Here is a 23,610-nt window from a genome sequence, read left to right on the forward strand (position 1 = left end):
TCCCTTGGTATCATCGCGTGCAGTTTGTTTCCCAAAATTTATTTACAAACAGTGAAAATGGCGGCACCCACTTCGCAGCCACCTTCTGAAACACCGCCCGCGGAGCCCCCTAATCCTACCGAGGGCGCAGGACAAACAGGAGAAATATTTGATGACTTTTACCAGCAGGTAAACATATACTTGCTGGTTGCATATTTTGATCCAGACCTGTCAAGGTAATTCGTATGAATTACCTCGTCAGCTGGTTGGTCACTGTCATTTACACTTTCAAATTAGCAGAGACTGTCTCAGATGCAATCTACCAGATTGTTAGTGAGATCAGGGGCCTTGTTTCACTCTTTGAGGAAGAAATGACTCCAGTGTCGTGACAAAATGGCCTCCCTGTTTCAGTAAACCTTGGCATCATTTTCAGAAGTAGATTCAGGCTATCACATATATCATGTTGACCGGTTTTTAGCCAGGGTCTTACTCTGGCATCATTTTTCGTGAACTTTGGTAATTAAAAAGAAAACTTACTAAGATTTACTTTTGGGGTCAAGCCAATGTATGCTCAGATGGTTTGTTTCAAAGATTGGTAAAAATTACATCCTACTACATGTACAAATTAGAAACCATTATTTAGGAAGGAGCTGAAACTCGTATCAATATGACAAGAGTTGGCCTGTGAAATGCATCATTTGAAGAAGATTTAGTCATAATATAGACTGTTTAAACTTCTTTGCAGTATGTTTATAGGTCAGAATGACAAAAGCTTTGTTATTGAGTGTACAGCTTAATCCGTATACAAATGCAAAGAAAGACAGAAGATCATGTTAAACCATGCCTCAAAATAACTCTTTGTACCATGGAATACTGTAAAGACCAAAAATGTGTGTTTGCATTTTAAATGTGTTATTTGACTACACCAAGTAATAGTAACAGAAGTGTAAACTAAGTGTAGCCTGTTTGCGTGGCATCTATCGCGTATCATGAGTATTAAACATCTCTGAAACCATTAGACTCATGACATCAAAACTTCATGTACCTTTTACCATGAATGATTGCACCTAACATTGTTCAACGTGTTCAAGATGTATGAATCTTGCAGTAGATTGCCATTGTGATTAGTTCCAAAGTAAACAATACAAGCTAGCTCGGGCAATGACATAGCTGATGACATCATCACTGATGACTTGTCCTCCTCCACGATGAGAACAAAGCATTGTTACTAGACATAGTTCCTGATATGAGAATATCCTTGTTTACCTTTCGTTTACCTTAATTTGACCTTTGCACATTGACCATTTCTCCTAGATTGTCTCCAATTACATTTCCTTTCACCATGTTCATTGTCAACATCATCTCTGAAACCATAGGATCAATGTAGCTTAATCGTTACTTGCTTGTTCCCTCAGTGATAACACCTGAATTCACCTGAGTCCAAGGTTCAAATCAGTAGTCAACAGATATGTTCCATCTTTCACAATTTGTAAAAAAAATATTAATTAATCTATTATCATGTTTTTGTGGACTTTGGAACTTAATATTTTAGTGAATCTGTTATTTCAGTCAGTGTGTGAAATGGCAGAAAGATCAAGGCATATAAATTGCCTAAGTGAATCATATTGTACAGATACACGTGTACACCAGAAATCATTTAAACAAAGGATGTTTTTTTACAAAGGCACTTTACAACTTTTTGGGTATGTTCTGATATGGATATGTGTGTAGTTAACCTCATATATAAACACTTTTAACAAATCCACTGTGTTAGGTTACAGTGATTAATCTATGTATTATTGGTTAATCTTTCCATGTGCATATTATATAACATGTACCTTTGCAACATCAGACCTGAATTTATAAATGTGAGTGATTACCCCAGACATAAAAAATGACAAATGGGAATTTTTGACAATTAATCTAAGTGGGGTTACCACTAACTATGCCTGTTACAAATTCATTAACTGAGCATCAGATGATTGATGACAAATAGTAGTATACAGGTGTAGATTCATACCACCAAACATGGATGACAACAAGGGAGTAGTAATTATTGTATGGTATGGAAATTAGTTGCCTAAAAAGGGTTATTACTGTTTTGGGGATACGAATAGAACTTTATTGTTGCATAAATAACATCTAAATGCATTTGCTATAATAACCAAGTTAGTTATTGTATATTTATATTTACCAAAGTGGATTCTGAAATAATAGCAATGTCAAAATGGGTGTTATGTAGGTTACAACTTACATCTTCAAATACATGAAATCTGTGGTATCAATTTTGTAGGCCATTTGGCATGACATTATTTCATGATATGATTAAACACAAAATGGGATCCATATGCATATGAGTCATCACACCATCCATGCACTGGAATCAGAAAAGGCTTGCACTGCTAGGATATGTTATTAAGATAAGAAAGAACCATCAGGGATGTTTCCAAATAACGGCTTCAATGGGCTTCCACTGTTCTTTTTGTCTTCTTGTTTAGATTGACGAAACTAATTATGCTATGCATATATGTGTATAAACATTGTCTCAAAGTTTATGTCAGTTGTCCTTAGAGACAGTAGCTCAGTCTCATGTCACACTCAGTTGCATCCACTGGCACGTTACAGACCACCGCCATATAGCTGGAATATTGCAGAGTGCGGCGTAAAACTGAACTCACTCACTCACTCCACTGGCACATCGCCTCACAGCAGCTTATATGACCTAGGTTGCAGTGTTAGACTTCCATGTTGGAGCTATAGATCAACGCCTCTTTAACACAAATTCACTATGTGTTGGACAAATACTCATTGTACGTTTGACTGAAATAGTTTATTATCCATATATTCAAGTTGACATTTGTTTACAAGAGGTTATAATTTGTTCATGTATTTGCTTTGCAGGTTAAAGCCATAGAGCACAGAGACTCGGTGCTCACCCCAAAGCAGCAGATAGACCGCCTCAACAGACCAGGCTCCACATACTTCAACCTCAACCCTTTTGATGTAAATATACACCGGTTACCATTAGTGTTGGGAATTGGTTAAAATTTCATTATTGTTTGTATGTTTCTTTCATGAACCAAACCATAATGCCATAGCTCTACAAGCAATAAGGTTTTATGTGAGTAAAATTTGTTGTCATGGTAACTAGTGGTGGTCCTATTAATTGAAATTATCGAAGATTGGTCGCAGTGACCATAATCGAACACAAACAATTCTGGAAAACTTGTTTTCATCAACATCATTTTTCACAAGGTTGGTTTTGTCTGTTACATTTCATAAGCACTACAAGCTCTTTCCAAATCATGATTGAATTTATCTTAAAGACACCAAGAAATTTAAGTTCCTAACATACTAGTCATCCTTTAAAGATGTGAAATTTTGCCCCAAAAAACAAACCTAAGTAGAAAGTACATGATTTTTTCCTTATTTTTGCATTAACAAATTTTATAAATGACGCTAACCAATTATTTTCGATGATTGATCGGTGGCAATGTACCAATCATCAATTTCATGTATATAATATCATGTTCTGTGAGTAAACTGAGGGTGGATGTGGGTGTGTTGAAAAAAGCTCAGCCAGGACTATTTGTTTTTGAGTACAAGTCATCCTGATTAAGACCATTATCATGTCAGCACCATAGCTATGCAGGGATTCAGGTTGGTGGTGGTGCATGGTCCTGTGCACAAAGCTCAGGTCACAAATAAGTGAAGTTACGCAGCATCGAGCTCGGAGAGTCCTTGGATGGGTGACCGTGTTTGGCGGCTTGACTCATGAGAGTTTCTAGGACTAAAGTCCTGCCCCACAATGAAGCACATGTGATACATGTAGTCTCACCTTAGGCAAGTGAGTTTGTTCGAAATTGCCTCTGTTCACCCAGCAGGAAAATGGGTACCCAGTGGAAAAAGTCATGTGACTATAACCTTCTAGCGCCTAACAGGCAGCTTGGGTTATCCGGGGTAATAATGTGCTGTGCCTTGATTGTTAGCGCTATGAGCATACCTAGTGTGGAGTTCTACGCTATATAAATGGACACATTGTTATTATGTTATTGGCTGATATTCAGCCCTGAGTCAAAAGTAATTCTGAGTGGCCCAATCTGGAAATTGACATTTCTGAGTTCATGCTATTATGTTTAGTCAAAGTGACATAACCCTTCCTGTTGTCATATGAAACATTCCATTGTATGATTTCCAATGAATGTGTATCTGAAGCATGTGTTTATGAATCACTCTCACTTGATACTAATTTTATTTATGACATATTTGTATGATAAACATGTGATACTATCTGTAATGCCATCTGTATTATCACCAGGTAATAGTGAAAATCAGATCATACCATCAAGAAAGTGAGAATAATTTGTTGATGAGTGGTTGCCCCTCTGAGTGTGTTCCCGAAGTGATATTCCAAGGTTCATTAATTGGGTTCTTCATGATCTCCATTGATGCTGTCTTTCACAGGTCCTTCAAGTTGACCCTGACCTTCCCCTTGCAGATGTCAAGAAGAAGTACAGACAGGTGAGCATCACTGGCTGTAACCAGTGTATGACAATGCACCAGGAGGTCAGACTGGGGCAATACACTGCGGGGTGAGACTGTAGTAATACACAGTAAGGACTATGATGATAATACACAGTATGGTCTGTCTGTGGTAATGCACAGAGGAGTCAATATTTGGCAATACACCATAGGGTCAGTACATGGCAATACACGTCAATATACCACAGGGTCAGCTATGGTCAGTATGGGGCAATATACCATGCGGTCAGCAGTGGTCAGTATGGGGCAATATACCATAGGGTCAGCAATGGTCAGTATGGGGCAATACACCATAGGGCAGTATGGGGCTTGACTTTTCCTGTCACCTATTTTTGACCATATTGGAATTGTCAGTTCCATCACTGGCTTGTCTACTGACAAACTGGTATCTTGGTTAGCTTGACTCCCCCGACCCCACGCACACACACTGGTTTATAAGTGCAATAATCTGATGAGTGTTTTAGATGTCCATCTTGGTTCATCCTGACAAGAACCTGGATGACAAGGACCGATCCCAGAAGGCATTTGAAGGTTTGTAAGTTTACACCAGTTACAAGTCATGTTGAATTATACAATTTATAATTTTCCATCACCATGTCTCAACATGCTGTTTCACACTAACAATGTATGCATGGAAGTGAGTGAGCGAGTTTAGTTTTTACGCCGCTTTTAGCAATATTCCAGCAATATCATGGCAGGGGACACCTCATATGGGCTTCACACATTGCGCCCATGTGGGGAATCAAACACAGGTCTTCAGTGTGATGAGTGAATGCCTTAACCACTAGGCTACCCCATAAAAGACATGGATTTAGAAAGCCCTTTTTGTATTTAGTTCACACCTACTCAGTGGGTCTTGGTTAGTATGGAATGTCCCACAGCATAAGGAATATCGTCTCCTCCCAGGTTTGGGCATCAACTTGAAGTCCAACTTGTGGTCAGCCTTTTACCTTTTCAACGGTAAAATATCAACACTTCATGAACAAACATCAGCGAGAGTCCTGCATTCTTTAATGCACAATTGCTTTAGTGCTCAAATGATCAAATCACCAATTTGAGCCATGCCTGCTATAAACTGGTCTGTTGTTGGAGCTCGGTTTCCATATTTGCAAAGAAATACTACTGTCAGTAGAATGTGCGACTGGATTTCATAAGTCTGACCCTCTTTATTTCGGCCGAGCAGAACACAGACCCTTTCCCCTGGCAATAGATACAGGTACTAGCATACTTAAGGTTTCAATCATGTTCAGTTGATGGGCTGAGGACATTAGCAAGCCTGTCGACCATATTTGGTCTTCCTACTTCCTTCATGTCTCTGTACAACTAGGGATTTGTTGATACACCCTCAACTGCAAGTACTCATGCACCAGATCCGCTCACCCAGAAGATGGGGTAAGCCCCCCTCTACCAGTCTGTGTTATTATGTCATTCTGTCACATAAATATAGTAATAATTTATAGGTATCTGAATATTCTGTATATTAATTTATGTACTCAGGCTGCTATGACAGATGTTATGACCACCCATCCCCCCTTTATATGGTAGACTGTCTTCCTTTCTGTAGAAACAAGGTAGTCTATCAACAGGATTTTTTCTCATACTGTCAAGCTCTGCTTTGCCTTGCCCAGACTTATTAAGACCAGTGTGACAGACCTGGAGCATTTGACAGTTGTGTTAGACACAATTCATTCATAAATACATTTGTGTCAGATGTCAGAGAACATGGTGAAACTGAAATGGTTTAATAACAGTTAGTGGGCAATTATGAATCTCATCAATTTTACTATTTTCTGTAAAATACAGAATATGATGTGGACAAAAATGATTGATCTTATGTAGATCACTGAAGATAGATCTCAAATTCTATAGTAAATTTTTATAGTAAACCTTATCAGATTTTCTTTGTTCATCCACATGTCTTGCGAGACTAGTCATTTGTACGCTTGCAAGTATTCACATGTGGTGGGCTGGTGGCTGTCTTGTTTTAAGCATGCCAGTCCAGCCAGGAAAGAAACATTGTCTCCGATACTACAAAGGGGTGGATAGATGCTCACACTATCCACCTCTGGTTTGACAGTGTACAGTTGGTTGGTTGGTTGTTTGGTTGTTGTTTAACGCTGCACTCAGCAATATTCCAGCTATGTGGAGGCGGTCTGTAAATAATCGAGTCTGGACCAGACAATCCAGTGACCAACAGCATGAGCATCGATCTACGCAAATGGGATACAATGACATGTGTCGACCAAGTCAGCAAGCCCTGACCACCTGATCCCGTTAGTCGCCTCTTATGACAAGCATGGGTTGCTGAAGACCAATTGTAACCCAGATCTTCATGGGTCTACAGTTTACAGATTGCTGGGAGGGCAACTGTGATATTGCTGACTGTCTATAAACCCACTCAATCATTATCCATTTATTTCTCAAAATTTCCTGGATGTAAGAATGAAGACTTGCCGACAGGCAACTGTTTGGTGCACTCGAACTTATGCATTGTTGAAATGTCTCTGTCAAAATCACTGAATTTATTTTCAGCTTTGAACAAAGCCTACAAGACCCTGGAGAATGAGGAAGGATTGAAGCGATGTCAAGAGATTGTAGAGGAGGCCCAAATAAGGACAGATGACATGGTGGGTGATGATGCCTGTTGTGGGTGAAAGACTGCTTGTTGTTTTCTCAGATGCGAATGTGTTATTCTTTCAGTATGGGTTTACGCCGCTTTTAGCAATATTCCAGTGACATTATAACGGGGGACAACTGAAATGAACTATGGTTATGAAAACTTCTTTACACAGGATGTTTGTTACAGGCTCTGTACTCTGTTAGCTTTTACAAAGAACCAACTGTAATAGTGCCTCAGGTGGTCATACGCAGTGACATTGCTAATTTCGTGTTATTATGTCCTGGTAGTATTCATGTTACCTAGAGCCTAGTGGTTAAATCATTCGCACGTCACGTTGAAGACCCAGGTTCAATTTCCCACATGGGTACAATGTGTGAAGCCCGTTTCTGGTGTTTCTTGCTGGAATATTGCTAAAAGCGGCATAAAATGAAATTCACTCTCTCATTTTACTCAGAATTGCAGGCTGTTGTTGTATATAGCTGAAATATTGCTCTTTACATAATAAATGCAGTGTGATATGGTTAGTGAGTGTAAAGGTTTAGGGTTGAATTAGTGTGTGTCTTGTGTTTCAGCTCCGGCAGAAGAGAAAACAATTAAAGAAAGAAGGCAAACCAACAGCGGTCCCCGAGGATGATAATGTTAAGGTAAGGTTTACAGCACATTTGCTCTGTGTGTGTGTGTGTGTGTGTGTGTGCATGTGTGCCTGTGTGCACGTGTGTGCCTGCGTGCGCGTGTGTGAGTGTGTGTGTCCAAATAGTAGAAAGTACACTTTGAACAATTTAAAAGTTGTATGTATCACTCACTCAATGAATATACTATTAACCCCAGGTCACTGTCACTGACTGCCTTTTCTTTCAGTACAAGCATTCTGTGTATGTGCAGACATGTAAACTGTTTGCTGATCTGGAGAGCATGCGGCAGGAAAGAGAGGCCAAAGACATGCACGAGAGGAGGTTAGTGCGGATAATAGTGTCTCATAGTGGGGATAATAGTGTCTCATAGTGGGGATAATAGTGTCTCATAGTGGGGATAATGAGGCCATATCTCGTGCTAATACCTAGGACAGTGAGGCCGTATTTCTTGTAACAATGGGGATTATAAGGCTGTATCTCTTGCTAATATCAAGGACATTGAGGTCATATTTCTTGTAACAATGGGGATTATAAGGCTGTATCTCTTGCTAATATCAAGGACATTGAGGTCATATTTCTTGTAACAATGGGGATTATAAGGCTGTATCTCTTGCTAATACCAAGGACATTGAGGTCATATTTCTTGTAACAATGGGGATTATAAGGCTGTATCTCTTGCTAACACCAAGGACATTGAGGTCATATTTCTTGTAACAATGGGGATAATAAGGGATCTCTTTATAAGGCTGTATCTCTTGTAACAATGGGGATAATAAGGCCATATCTCTTGTAACAATGGGGATTATAAGGCTGTATCTCTTGCTAATATCAAGGACATTGAGGTCATATTTCTTGTAACAATGGGGATTATAAGGCTGTATCTCTTGCTAATATCAAGGACATTGAGGTCATATTTCTTGTAACAATGGGGATTATAAGGCTGTATCTCTTGCTAATACCAAGGACATTGAGGTCATATTTCTTGTAACAATGGGGATTATAAGGCTGTATCTCTTGCTAATACCAAGGACATTGAGGTCATATTTCTTGTAACAATGGGGATTATAAGGCTGTATCTCTTGCTAATACCAAGGACATTGAGGTCATATTTCTTGTAACAATGGGGATTATAAGGCTGTATCTCTTGTAACAATGGGGATAATAAGGCCATATCTCTTGTAACAATGGGGATAATAAGGCTGTATCTCTTGCTAATATCAAGGACATTGAGGTCATATTTCTTGTAATACTTGGGTTTATGAGGTCATATCTCTTTCCAGTACTTGGGGTAATGAGGCTGAATCTGGGGATAATGAGGTCGTTTCTCTTGCTCACACTAGGGATATTGCGGTCTCTGCTCAATGTAACTTGCAATCTTTGTCTCCAGGAAGAGAAAGGCAGAACAAGAGGCAGATGATGAAGAGAAAAAGAAAGTGGAAGCTGAATGGAAGAAGAACTATGAGGTAAATGTACCTTTTAGACACTTGTGGCATAAATCTTCAAAAGAGTACTACCACCCTGCTGCCCTGCTCCACTATTGTACAGGTTATATTCATCCTGTACGGAGCCCTCCCCCACCATTCTTTTTCATAGAGATCGTCCTTGGGGTACATATATGCATTTTTCTGCGGCTGAAAATGTCATGTGACCGTTGAATCAATGTTTTAATAAAAATATTGTACAATAAATAAAATCTTTTTTATTTATCATATGGCCCCCCAACACGTGGAGTTACCCCCCTGCTACACATGTCATTCCTTCTGCTGTCACTCTGATTTACTTCTTATCGGAAGAATGTCTGAGACTTCAACTACTGTATGTATGGTCTTTATTCGTTCTTGAGAAAAGTTTTCTGGACTTTGCAGTCCGTTATTTCTCATTTATGTGACTTTATATTAAACTTTTACGCTAGCTTTCCCGTGGTTTACGCACGTGTTGCTATTCCATGGCGGGAAGTTTAGCGTGCCACGTGGTTGAAATATTGCGTTATTAAGTATTTCATGTCGCGTTGTCGCATTCACGTAATTTTCAATGTTTTGTACGTGTATAGTTATGCTGTTGTGTTACACCGTTAGCTACATGCTTGCGTGTTTGCTTTCAGGCGTTTACGGGGTGTACTGCAAAATATCCCTCGGTCAGATAAGCATGATAAATGCTTATGCAGTCTGGAGAAAGCAGGGCATAACCCTGACATCTGTGAATTGTGTAGTGGCTTTTCCCCCCGGGCCCAGAAGAGACAGGCGGCTGACTTCCTTTTTTACAAGAATTTGCGGGAGGCGGGAGGCCGTCCAAGGCCAAAAAGGCTAAATCTAAGTCGACTTCGCATAAGTCACACTCTCATTCTCAATCCAGTGGTTTTGATATGTCCGTTATCACACAATTGTTTCAACAGCATATGGACCCCGTGAAGTCACTCGTTCACGAGTCGGTTGTAGGTCTCCGGCAGGAGTTCCTCACCCACTCTGATCGGGGGGCTGATCGATCCTTTGCCTTTGGCTTTGAGTCGGGATGCCTCGGCTACCCTGGAGGGGGAGGGTTCGCTCCCAGTCCCTCTCTCGGTGTTGGCGCAGGGTCCGTTGAGGATTCCTGGGGTTCCGGTCCCTGCGCCATCCTGCCCCATGAGAGCGGAGGAGCCGGTTCTGTCCGGGCTTCCTCCCGTGTCTCGAGACCGGGGTTCGAGTGTAGTGTCGGTTACCGGAGCTGAGAGTTCCTTTGGCTCTTCCCTTCACGCGGCGTCTGTGGCTCAGCCTCCCACCGAGTTGGGGTTCGGCTCCTCTTCGCGTGGAGATCCGAATTCTGACACGGGCTCAGGTGCTGAGTCTAAGGAGGTTGGGGAGGTCGAGGAGTCGGAGGGTACTTTCCGTTTTTCGTCATCTTTCCGGGAGGTTAGGCAACGTATTGCCCAGTATATTCCCCAAGTCGCGGTGCCGACATGTAGCTTTGACTCGGCAGCCCTCTCAGACACAGCTCCGCATCTTGCCCTCCCTGGTGCAGGACGTGATGGTTCTCGCCTCAGGTTCGATCTTCCCGAAGGCCTTGTTGGGGCTATTGCGGGCTTCTGGGGCGCAGCCTACGCCCGAGTCTGCCGTCTGGCTTCGGCCGCTGGGTAGAGGTAGGAGGAGGAGCCGTCCCGCCAAAGATAAGGGCAAGGAGCAGGCCTCTGCCGTCCCTGGCCCGGCCGCTGGGTAGCAGCCTTGGAGTAAACCGCGGGGTCTGTCCCGACCCCAGCCCGTTCATCTTCAGGAGCCACTCACGCACTCTTACCGAACATCCCAGTGGGAGGCTGCCTCTCTCTATTCCTACTGGAGTGGGTGAAGACTACACGCAACACTTGGGTGCTATCCACCGTCAGTGTCGGCCATCTACCACTGTGGAAGCGAGGCCCGCCATAAATCACCGGCATAAGGCGCACTCCGGTGCCGTCATGTCCGGTCAAGGCGGGTATACTGCGAGACGAAGTTCAGGCTTTGCTAGACAAGTCTGCAATAGAGCGCATAGGGCGAGGAACAGGCAGGGTTTTATTCCACGTACTTCCTCGTTCCAAAGGACGACGGGTTCCGTCCCATTCTCAACCTCAAGGGGTTGAATCGCATGTTAGAGGTTCCATCCTTCAAGATGGAGACACTTCGCTCGGTGATCTCCTCTGTTCAGCCCGGCGATTGGCTTACGTCGATCAACCTAAAGGATGCGTATGTGCCAATTCATCCCTCGTTCAAGCAGTACCTCCGGTTCTCTTAGGACAGCATGGGTTACCATATCCACTGCCCCCAGGGTGTTCACCAAGCTCATGTTAGTGCCGGCTACCCTCGCAAGGTCGCAAGGAAGGCGTTGTTACCCTTACCTAGACGACCTGTTGCTCAGCGCTCTAACTCAGCCAGCGAGCCGAGATTCTACCCACACAGTGATAGACGTTCTAGTTCGACTGGGGTGGATCATCAACCTCAAGAAATCCGACCTGGTACCCACCCAGGACTTGGTTTTTCTCGGGGCGCGGTTCCAAACTCACAAGGACCCTCCAGTCTACAGGACTGGGCCATATCTCAGACTTGCGACAACTCTCTCTGTCACGTGGCAGGTGCAGTTGAGGATGCGCCCAATACAGCAAGCTTTGGCGAGTCTGTGGGCTCACTCGGAGGATCTGGAGAAGTGTCTTACAGTCCCCAGGTGGTTGTCTCCTCACCTTCAGTGGTGGACCAATGTCTGGAATCTCTCCACTAGGGGTCCCTTTGGAAATCCCGACGCCAGCTCTTACACTTCAAACCGATGCGTCCCTCACGGGCTGGGGGGTATTCTGGGCAGTCTGTCGGTGTCCGGACTCTGGTCCGAAGCCGAGGACTGCCTTCACATCAATGTCTTACAACTGAGAGCTGTGCGGTTGGTTTTCAAGCACGGTGGGGCCAGGTGGTTTGTCTTGTTGGGCCAACCGTACAGCCATGACATACATCCTGAAGCAAGGCGGCACAGTGTCCCTAGAGCTCCTTCGGGAGATGTGGGAATTTCTCCTCTGGTGCGACCAGTGCGACTGTTATGTGATTCCTGTTTATCTCCCGGGGCTGGAGAACGTGAGAGCAGATGCTCTCTCTCGCTGGATCCTGGCCCCGCACGAGTGGATGCTCGACCGGCAGATATTCGGAGTTATCTCCCAGTTGTACGGATCATTCCAGGTGGATCTGTTTGCATCCAGCAGGACGAATCAGATACCTGTGTTCTGCTCTCAAATACCGGACCAGAGGGCGTTGGCTTCCGACGCCTTCCTGCTGGATTGGACAGGCAAGGTGCTGTGGGAGTTTCCGCCTCTACCACTCATTCCCCGGGTCCTCTCCCAGCTGTCCACCCAGCCAGCTCAGCTACTTGTGCTACTGGCACCGCTATGGCCGTCACAGGGCTGGTTTCCGGTAATTCTCAGGTTTCTGGCTCAGCCTCCTGTTCTGACATTCTCACTCAGAACGGCGCGCCACACCCCAATCCAAGGATTCAGTGGGTGGCTTGGCCTCTGTCAGGTCTAGCCTCGAAGCACGCAGAATTCCTGCAGCAGTTGCAGACACAATTCTGGCTTCGATTCGACAAACGCTCAATATGAGGATAGGTGGTTCCGCTATGCTTGCTGGTGTTCAGATAGGGGATTGCAGATCCCTTTTCTGCGGATTTAGTCAGCAGTATTGCAGTTTCTGCAAGCTCGACCTGATTGGAAGATTGGCTGTCGGTCCTTCGACTCATTCGTCGGCTATTTCCATTCATCTAACACCACTATTTCTGGTGGCGGTTCCACACTTGGCGTCGATGGTGCTCCATGTGACAGGGCTAGCACCTTCCTACTCTGGCGGCTTCACATCCGGGCTGGCAATGGATCACCGTTGGTTCCGTAAGACCCTGTCTGTCAAACCAGCCAAACTTCATACAGGATTTGTCATTCTGCTGCTATGATTGAAGCTGTGCCGGTCCAAACGTTCTCGCGTCTGTATCGGTCATTTGTAAGCTTATCAGGCTTCAAGCCCTGAGGGGTTGAAGGCTCACTCAGTCAGGGCAGTGGCCACTTCAAAGGCTTTTGCATTGGCACTGCTCATTGAAGAGATATGCTCTGCCGCTATTTGGAGCCGACCTAGCACTTTTATAAGGCACAATCAGCTCGATACTCATTCACGTGATCGAGCGCGTTTTGGCCGTACTGTTCTCTCCAGTGGACAGTGTCCTGCCACCCTGATTGAGTGAGTCTTGGTTATCTGGACAGATGACGCTGTTTTCAATTGTGTATAATTGATATAGCCACTGTTGTCATATCTACCTACTTTCGATTTCTCTCATGAGATTATAGTCGGTTGTGAGTTGGTTTCCCCCTATTGGTGTTCTTTTATAGATTTCACGATGTGGGCGGGTTTTACCTTTCGCACAGTGTGTGAATTGTTTTGCTCAACTTGTGAGGTCAGCTCTCGGTGCTCTCCTATCGGTTCTCCTCCCTCTCGCGGAAGCTTCAGGACAAGTTACAGGTGAGTGTTGTGGCGTCAGTTACATTATTCCTAACGATCGCTATTTATGTGTACTTTGACAGAATTCCCTCCTCCCTAGCCTCCGGTCTTTGGGAGTCTGAGTTAATGCACATATGTACCCCAAGGACGATCTCTATGAAAAAGAATTAGCTAAACCTGTAGAGGTTTCCAATTCTTTGAAGAGAATCGTCCTTGGGGTAGGGCCACCCACCTCCCCACAATTCTGTTCACTGATTTATTCAGCAGAAGGAATGATGATACGGGCCTAGGTGCTTACCTGGTTGGCTGCGCATGCGTAGTAAGGGGGTTAATCATGTGGTGGGAAAGCATACTGTTAATACTGTACAATAAAAAAGATTTTATTTATTGTACAATATTTTTATTAAAACATTGATACAACTGTCACATGACATTTTCAGCCGCAGAAAATGCATATATGTACCCCAAGGACGATTCTCTTCAAAGAATTGGAAACCTCTAAGGTTTAGCTAAATTTATATCACCACCACCACACTCTATCATAAATACATGTTATTAAATACGCTCTGTGATAATGTTGCAATCAGGCCATTGTACTTATCTATCTATAATTATACAAAGTACAACTGATCCATTGTTCACTATCTTCAGGAAAGCCGCACAGACAGAGTGGACAGCTGGAGAAGCTGGAAGGGCAGCAAGAGCAAGAAAGCCAAGGGTGCTTTCCGTCCCCCCAAACATAAGGCAGAGACTCGCTGACCCCTGACCTCATGGCTCATCACAGGGATACACTCACACTGCATGGAGCCTGACTTACAGCAGCTCCCTGATGTCACGACCAACCCATCAGACATAGCACATCTATTTTTGGACAGAATGAATCTGATTATGTAGTCAGGGTGCTGAAGGGTGCTTTCCCCATCTGTAAATAACTGATCTGAAAAACATGTTTTGATGAAAGATTGCGTGAATGGCTGAATTTAGGAGTATGTATGACTGGTGTCCATGTTTTTGCTTGTTAACATATGTGTATTTAGATTAAAGGTCAGACAGTTTTTGTAAGTTGGAAGATTGAATGTGTTGTTCTCAATATTATTTGAGGCTTTAGAAAGTATGTATTTGAGAGTGCTTGTATATTCCTACCTCGTACCTCCAGGATGCCTTCACATTTTTCTCTTGATATGGAGTAACTCTAGCTGTGTGAACCTGAACATCGTCTTGCAGTGGAAAAACTTACTCCATAGGCATAGGTACCAGTGATTGTTTCACATCATTCAGAAGCTTGTGCTCTAGGCAGGGCTCCAGATAAGGGCCTGTATCGGCGTATGTACGGATATAAAATAAGTATGATATGGTAGGAAATAATATATAAAACGTAGCAAATACGCACCACAGCAATGGTGTACGGTCTTAGAATCACAGACGTATTTATCTGAAAAAGTGTTGTTTTATTGTTCATTGACCTGTTCACACAAGAGTAGCAATGTTGTGGTGCATGTATGAAACGAAACACAGGATTACTTATATTCCATTAAATTCTATTCAGTACTCTAAATGTACTCTTATTGTTTTCCAGTACTCCTGTATTGAAAAAATACGGATTGCGTACACCTGATCATGAAAAATTATCTGGAGCCCTGTCTAGGTGTGGGCATGTCCTAAATATCATCACGTTGTTATCCCCCACTACAAAGTGGGAGGGTGATATTGGTTTGAGCTCCATCCGCCCGAGATGGTGGGGACAGATTTTCTCAAAAAACCTTAAAGAGAGAGACACCAAATTTGATATGTGTTTTCAACACATGAATGCCTTGATGGAGTTCGAAAACGGAAACTGTTACAATTTGTTACAGAGTTATGGCCCTTGTCCTGCATTTCTTGACATCAGGACATGAATGTCATGGTGGAGTTAAAAAACAGGAACCAAACAGGAACAGAACACTATGGCGGGGGATATTGATGACCATGTCTTTTTGTTTTGCTATACAGGGCCATATGTTGTAGGCTAGAGTACCTCCAAAATGTCATCACATTATTCTGCGATACAGGACCTTGTGTTGTAGTCTCGGGTACCCCAAAATGTCTTCTCATCATTTTTCTCTACAGAAGCTTGTGATGTAGGCATGAGCACTTCCAAAATGTCATCATGTCATTCTGCTGTACAATAGCTTTGCAGTAATCTTTGGTACCTCCAAAATGTCTTCAAATCATTTTGCTGTACAGAAAGAAGATTGTGTTGTAAGCATGGGAACCTCTAATATGCCTTCACGTCATTCTGGTATACATGATCTTGTAAGTGTAGGTATGTCCCAATATTCTGTCACATTCTCCTGCTTGCTTGTAAGTACACGAAAGTATTACACAATGGTTTTATGAATACTTTATTCTGCAATGTCACATGGTTATGATAAACAAGTGGCTTGTGTTAACTACTAAACTGGCTGCTTCGGAAACACATGGTATTAGTGACCTGCTACCTGACAACTGTAAGGTTGTATCCATACAGGAGCCCAGTTTCCTCTGTTTCCCTCCTGACATCCATCTTGTGGTTTGCCAGTCAAGCCCTGATAGTACAAATTGAGAACTTGCATAAATACACTGTCAACTCCATTGCATAGAGGCGGTTGGGTAGCCTATGGTGAGGTAGCCTAAAGCGTCCTCTCGTCACTGAAGACCCGGGTTCGATTCCCCACATGGGTACAATGTGTGAAGCCCATTTCTGGTGTCCCCTGCCATGATATTGCTGAATATTGCTAAAATGCTGTAAAACCATACTAACTCACCCGCACACTCCATCACACAAGGAATAATCAAAGTGTCTGGTGATTTTACTTCCTACCTTGTTTCATTTGAAATGTTAAAGTTAAGATAATTGAGGGTTTTGTATTAGAAGGTAAGTGGCATCATGAACCAGTCAGACTTTGACACAAAAGTTCCATATCACCCCCTTCAATATACATTCTGAACTGCCCTTTCTTGAACATTATGGCATTACAGACAAAATAGTCAAGTTTCCTGTTCTTTGTTTACTGCAAGTTAGAGCTCGGCTTCTCGATCCACAAAGCTTTACATTCTCTCTTGATGCTATTAGTTTATCATAGGCTTATGAATATCCTAACACCATTAACGTTCTATGAATAGGGGCCATGGAAGCATGCTGAGTTGCCCTTCATTCCCTTGTGTGGTACATCATATGAAAAGTCATGGTATATGTGTAGTTAAATGATGGTAGTGTGGATACTTTATCCAATGCTGGCTTCCAGAAATGTCAAGCAATATTTCCAAGGATATATGACTACAATGAAATCGCATCACCATTCATTGTGATGTCATTGGTTACCATGACATCACACTTAAATCACATCACCAACTCTATGACATTAGAGCTGGTTAGTTGTACTTTATCACTCCTGAGAATAGTTACAACTATTTACAAATTGAAAATGTTGGAAGAATAATTTTAGTTAATAGAATCCAACCTGAGTGTCTTTCTATGTCAAATATATCAACACTCATCAACAAGCCTCAGAGTTGAAGATGAAGAGTTTTCACAGATGTTGATATGTTTGATATCTCACTCAGGTGATTTCTCTATGTAGCAAGTTAGTGTCTGATCTAAGTTATTTTCCAGCGACAAATTATGAAAGTTCCTCTGAGGAAGTGGAGTGTCCTTGATTTCATTGACTAGAGAGGACCATGGTACCGTTGTACAAAGCGATCTTAGCGCTAAGGTGACCGTAACTGCCATACCTTAACATAGGCTTAAGGTGGCCTTAGCACTAAGGTTGTTTTGTACAACGGCACCCTAAGATATATCCTGTGCTCTCAAGGATCATGTGATAAAGCTTTATTGATATAATGATTCAGATAGTGAAGCTCTATTCAGATCATGCATCTCATCAGACTAAGGGCAGTAATTGCATCAGACACTGGTAGAAATATAGGTATTAGTTGTCTCAGTTGTGTCTCTTATATGTGTGAAAACCCAATGTATATGCATATCCTTTGCAGTTCATAAGGTGTCACTGCCCCCTGACAGGAGTGTATCTATGAACTTAGGGTGTTTGTCCTCCACCTTGCCTTACTCTAGCAACCTCTATCTCCAACATATTTATAACTGCCATCACCATGTCTAGAAAAAACAGGTGGCTTTGGGTCATTTATATGTGTTGTGTGATATATACTGGAAATGTAAAGGCAATAGTTTGGGCCAGTGCACAAGTGTACAAACTGTAAAATATGTGGGGTTTATTAGCCTCTTTGCCCAGGTCTACCCATGAATACCAGCTGAAGGCTCCCAAACTGTAAAATATGTGGGGTTTATTAGCCTCTTTGCCCAGGTCTACCCATGAATACCAGCTGAAGGCTCCCAAACTGTAAAATATATGGGGTTTATTAGCCTCTTTGCCCAGGTCTACCCATGAATACCAGCTGAAGGCTCCCAAACTGTAAAATATGTGGGGTTTATTAGCCTCTTTGCCCAGGTCTACCCATGAATACCAGCTGAAGGCTCCCAAACTGTAAAATATGCAGGGTTTATTAGCCTCTTTGCCCAGGTCTACCCATGAATACCAGCTGAAGGCTCCCGAACTGTAAAATATGCAGGGTTTATTAGCCTCTTTGCCCAGGTCTACCCATGAATACCAGCTGAAGGCTCCCAAACTGTAAAATATGTGGGGTTTATTAGCCTCTTTGTCCAGGTCTACCCATGAATACCAGCTGAAGGCTCCCAAACTGTAAAATATGTGGGGTTTATTAGCCTCTTTGTCCAGGTCTACCCATGAATACCAGCTGAAGGCTCCCAAACTGTAAAAATGTGGCTTGTATTAGCTTCCTTGTCCAGGTTATCCATTAATACCAGAATAAGGCTCCCAAACTGTATAAAATGTTGGACGTATTAGCCTCCTTTTCTAGGGCCACCAAAGAATACCAGCAGAAGGCTGACAAACGGTAGAATGTATCATGTGGCGAAACTCCCTATGAAGTTTGTGTCATCATTAAAACATTTTGGCAGTCTGTATGATACTGTGTTAGGTAACAATGACATGTAGACCAGGTACCTCTCATTATGTTGCAAACTTTATTGAAGTTATGGTTTCATTTGTAAGTTGTGTGGCCATTTCTTCTTAAACTTTCTACATTTTCCATAACTTTGAGAGCCTTCTGCTGTTTTTCTTTGGTAGGCTGTCTTTTCCTATTGGCTTGTTATGTCCTAGATTGATGTACATTTTTAACAAAGTGGGGTTTTAATGTTATCCGATGATCTTGGACTGCCAGATCTCCCCAGACGTATCTGTCTATAAGTAGCTGTTATGATTGGAGTAAGCTTGTAAAAGTCATTGGGTCATGTCTGGCTATGCGAGAAAATGTCTGTTTCTGTCAGTAAGAAAATTCCATAAGCTGTCATCATGAAATACAGGAAAGTGTGGAGCTGGTAAACTGTAGCTGAGCAGCACTGACTTAGTCTCTAGGCCTGACCAGCTTAATGAGTAAGTGAGTGAGTGAGTAGCAAGCCTCTGTATTTTTGTATAACATGGCAATACTGATGATTGTCAATAAAGTCAGTCTTAGTTAGCTGTATGGGTCTTTTTGTTTTTTGTTCAGTTCTCCATTAAAAATGTTAGGACACAAGTCTTCATGTAATATTCATCTTGATGGTAAAAGTTGCTGTTCGAAATACCTGCCTGCCCAACCGCCCAGGACGGGTTATTTTCAACACAGACTGACAGATTCTCAAATTCACCTGCCGGACAGTTGGGTTAAAATTTAGACATGTATATGAAGATATTTTGTGGGCAGGTAAGTATTGGTCAGGGCTGGCAAGTTTTACATCTAGCCAGCCCTGTGGTCTGGCTGAAATTTATGGGAGTTTCATACCCTGATAATAGAACTCCAAAAACTCAAAACAGCACAAGTCAACATGCTGTCTATTTGGGTTTCTTTAAAGACATACTTTGTCATAGACAAAAGGTCAGATCAATGAACCTGCACTATATATATCAGACAACCTCATCTCATTGTAATCTTGTTCTCACCACTGTGTGGCTTCACTACAGAGTGAGTGAGTAGGTTTAGTTTTACGCCGCACTCAGCAATATTCCAGCTATATGGCGGCCATCTGTAAATAATCGAGTCTAGACCAGACAATCCAGTGATCAACAGTGTGAGCATCGATCTGCGTAATTGGGAACCGATGGCATGTGTCAACCAAGTCTGCGAGCCTGACCACCCTGATCCTGTTAGTCGCCTCTTACGACAAGCATGAGTTACTGAAGTTCACTACAGAAGTTCAGGAACCTGTTCAACAGGACAATTTGAATACTGGATACTGAATTTGTGAACTGACTTTGACACATCTCTTCAAGGGCATGTCATGATGCCTAGTGTCAAATCATACAGATTTTGGTATTATCCTGTCAACAGTTAAAGAGTGATTATGGAAACCACCACAAATCATGTTATTACCCTTTTGCATTAAAAAAATAGCATAACATCAAATAATGCAGTTACTTTGTTCCAGTAGAGTAGGTCTGTTACCACGTTTAGTTTTCAACATCTCAAACAAGGTTTATTAAGCTGAAACACTGGGTGAATAATAATAGCTGTGGTGTTTCTAAAAGGGACAACCATATCCGTACAGTGGAACCCTACTTATTCAGAAACCTCACATTTTGGACAAAAGTGAAATGAAATATATACAACATTAAATGCTTACAAAAACAAAACAAAACAAACAACAACATTAAATGCTTCTTTTAACCCGGAAATCCAGCTTCTGTGTATTCCAGTTACCATCAGTGGAAAATACACTTGCAGTACTGCGTCCCACTTACCCGACAACACCCATGCTTGTTTGTTTTGGGTCACTCCGCTACCACCATCAAAGGGATGATGTAATCTGTGTTCATCTACTCGATACCCATACTGGTTATATATACATGTTAATCATATATCTAGACTTATGTTTGTAAATTATTTGTTACATTTATAAACATTTCAATCAACAGTGTTTACATGAATGACAAAAAACGAGTGAATAACTATAAGTGAGTTTAAACCTAATTCATAGCAAATCTGGAAGCTTGAACTTGAAAATAGAATTATTTTTGCTTCAGAGCATTTGACATTACAGTTTTCAGTTAAAATGTCAAGGCTAACCATTGGAATGTCCAGGCAACAACTGGTCTCTTTATGAATAAAACAACACACACACACACACAAAAATACTGGGTATGCATATTTAAGTTGAAAAACAACATAATAAATTCAGTAAGTTAGACAAGGACTGGTCAAAGTCCACATGTTTAAAGATAAGGGAAGGGGCACACTGAACTGAACCATGCTACACATTAAGTACACAGAATCAGTTCAGAGTGATTCATGTTGATAATTTGGGTTTGAAGGAAGTGTCAACGTTACATTATTGTGAGTGAGTTTTACACGGCTTTTAGCAATATAACGGCTGGGGACACCAGAAATGGGCTTCACACATTGTACCCATGTAGGGAATATAACCCGGGTGACGAGTGGACGCCACGTTAAAATATAAAAGTTGCAAATAAATAATCTATCCCTCCTTGCAAAGAGTGTCATGCTATCGTCAAAGAGTAGCATGAGGGGTTCATAGCATGAATGAGTGAAGATCCGGGTTAGAACGAACCCATGCTTGTCGTATGAGGCGACTAACGGGATTGGGTGGTCAGGCTCGCTGACTTGGTTTCACTATATTGCCAAGCAGGGCGTGGAGTCATCCCACAGATGCTTACCTTGTGAGCTTGCTGACGGGGTTAATATGTGGAAACCTTGAATGATATCCTCAACCAGTGAAGATCCGATCTCAATATGAAACTGTTAGAATTGGTCTTGATTACCCATGCTTGTCGTGGAATAGATATTTTGATGGAGGCGACTAACGGGATTCCCGGGTGGTCACTGGGCTCGCTGACATATGGTTGACACATGTCATCGTCCTCTGACTATCTAACTGACGTAAAATTTTGAATCAGATTTTAAAAGTGTTTTCTAGATGCTGTTGCATGCACCAATGTTGATGTGCCTCCCTGTCACTCTGACCCGGGAAGATCCGTGTTAGACGATTGATCGTCAGTTACCCATCGTAAGAGGCGACTAACAGATCGCTCGCTGACATGACACATGTCAGTATCCCAACTGCGTAGATATCGATCCCTGGATTGTCTGCAGCGATTATTTGAATATAGCTGGAATATCGCTGAGTGCTGCGTGAAACTAAACTCAATCTCTCACTCACTCCTGTCACTCACTCCGGTACCCTCTGACAGAGGCATTTGAAAGAAATACTATTCAGGATGACCCACGTGTTAAGAATAATGAAATAATGTTGCATCCGTTCCGGAAATTTTGGGAAAACAAATCTCCAATTGAGAAATACAATAAATCTATATAAATATAACATTAAAATTCCAGACAAACATTTGCCAAAACATATCATATGGTTGGGCAAAAGTTAAATTCAACAGAAGTTCGAGTTGATATTTAGGTTTCGTGGTACAGAGGACACACCCCCAGTCACGTGACCATCTTGATCACATGACTTCCTAGTTTGGCAAAAGGCCAGAACGAGATCACTCGGACGCTGGTTCGTTTTGATTCACGTCGTGTTGTTGTCGGAATAAATAGCTTATTGCTTTGATTTTGGACTGCACACGTTTGAAAACAAAACGCACATCAAGATTTGGTAAGCATCATACAGTTGTAGATCATCTTGTTCCGTCGTAGGGATGAGAACATTTTATATTTTCTCTCTGCCTGTTTCAGGTGTTGTGGAAGGCATGTTGGGCTGCTTGGTTGCTGGCTTATATTTATTGCATAGACAACACGTCAGTTATATTTACAGATGAATCAGTTTTGACCAATTGTCCTTCCAAATATCTTACATAAACTGTTATTACGATTTAGAATACGTGTTTTGTCAATATTGTTGGTAGCCCAAAAAGATTTCATGCGTTTCTACCCTCGGACCGATGACTTGGCCTACCGTTGATTCAGCGGTACAGCTAGGCCTACTAGAAATCTATTTTCTATCCGGAAATATATTGGCAGAGTGAAGTAGTGAGACATGTATAACATGTTGATTGCATCATACTTGTAATTCCATAAACATCCGTGCCATATTCTGTCAGCTTCGTACTGCGTCAAGACAACAATCATTCTGCACATTTCATTCAACCCAGAAGCTAACAACATGCAGATACCTATCGATTCTAGAGTACTGTACCGATAAACCTGGCAGCTGATGAGATACAGTTTATTTTTGGGCTCTGGGATTATATATAGCCTTATTCTTTCAAGACACTATAGGCTGTGTTGACAGTATTAGCAACCTTATCATGAAATTAGCACTTCTGAGAACAATACTTCCAATCACCAATGAAAATCAGATTTGTCATGTAACATTGTAGGCCTAAATCAAAGACGTGAATAGAATCTATACGTGTTTGCCTAAATGTACCTTCTCTCAAATATATATGCATAGCAACCCTTCATGGTCAGCCATGTCCAGGGTCATTTTAAGGTCAGCTGATGTGTCTTATATTTACTGTTCTTGTATTGTCATTGTACTCTGAGTCAATATACACATCAGTTATAGATCTACATGATAAAGAATTCTGTGGTCTATAGTAGCCAAAACAGATCATGGGACAAGAATGGGCTGTACAGGGTTCAAAATGGTTAATTTTCTAGGACATGGACTGGTCGTTTGTGACAAATGGGCTCCTAGAAATGTTCTGTTGTCTTGAAAGTGGATATTTCAGTCATAATATTTAACCAAGATACATTTCATAAGCAGTTGCCCACATCAGGGGTAGAAATCAACTCCAAGGCTTTACTAGTC

At 42.1% G+C, this 23,610-nt stretch overlaps 2 protein-coding genes across 2 annotated transcripts in view; both read left to right on the forward strand.

Moving 5' to 3' along the window:
* LOC124282447 (dnaJ homolog subfamily C member 8-like) lies at positions 1-15,361 on the forward strand. Its single transcript, XM_046718436.1, has 9 exons — positions 1-168; positions 2,881-2,982; positions 4,444-4,500; positions 4,986-5,052; positions 7,054-7,148; positions 7,714-7,785; positions 8,000-8,091; positions 9,161-9,236; positions 14,388-15,361. The coding sequence occupies exons 1-9, from the start codon at positions 58-60 to the stop codon at positions 14,493-14,495; spliced, it is 780 nt and encodes a 259-aa protein (XP_046574392.1). The 5' UTR covers positions 1-57; the 3' UTR covers positions 14,496-15,361.
* A 6,966-nt stretch (positions 15,362-22,327) lies between these two features.
* The window catches only part of LOC124283002 (carnitine O-palmitoyltransferase 1, liver isoform-like), a 44,618-nt gene continuing 43,335 nt past the window's right edge, over positions 22,328-23,610 (forward strand). The window contains 1 exon segment of the mRNA XM_046719033.1: positions 22,328-22,452. The gene's annotated coding sequence lies outside the window, so the exon portion shown is untranslated.

This window comes from Haliotis rubra, unplaced genomic scaffold (assembly GCF_003918875.1).
Source record: "Haliotis rubra isolate DU_JTF1 unplaced genomic scaffold, ASM391887v1 Scf109, whole genome shotgun sequence".
Taxonomy (NCBI): Eukaryota; Metazoa; Mollusca; class Gastropoda; order Lepetellida; family Haliotidae; genus Haliotis; species Haliotis rubra.

Coding starts and splice junctions, on each gene's coding strand:
- LOC124282447 (XM_046718436.1), top strand. CDS start 58: ATGGCGGCACCCACTTCGCAGCCACCTTCTGAAACACCGCCCGCGGAG. Junction 5,053..7,053: donor ATCCCAGAAGGCATTTGAAG/GTTTGTAAGTTT, acceptor ATTTATTTTCAG/CTTTGAACAAAGCCTACAAG. Junction 7,149..7,713: donor AAATAAGGACAGATGACATG/GTGGGTGATGAT, acceptor CTTGTGTTTCAG/CTCCGGCAGAAGAGAAAACA.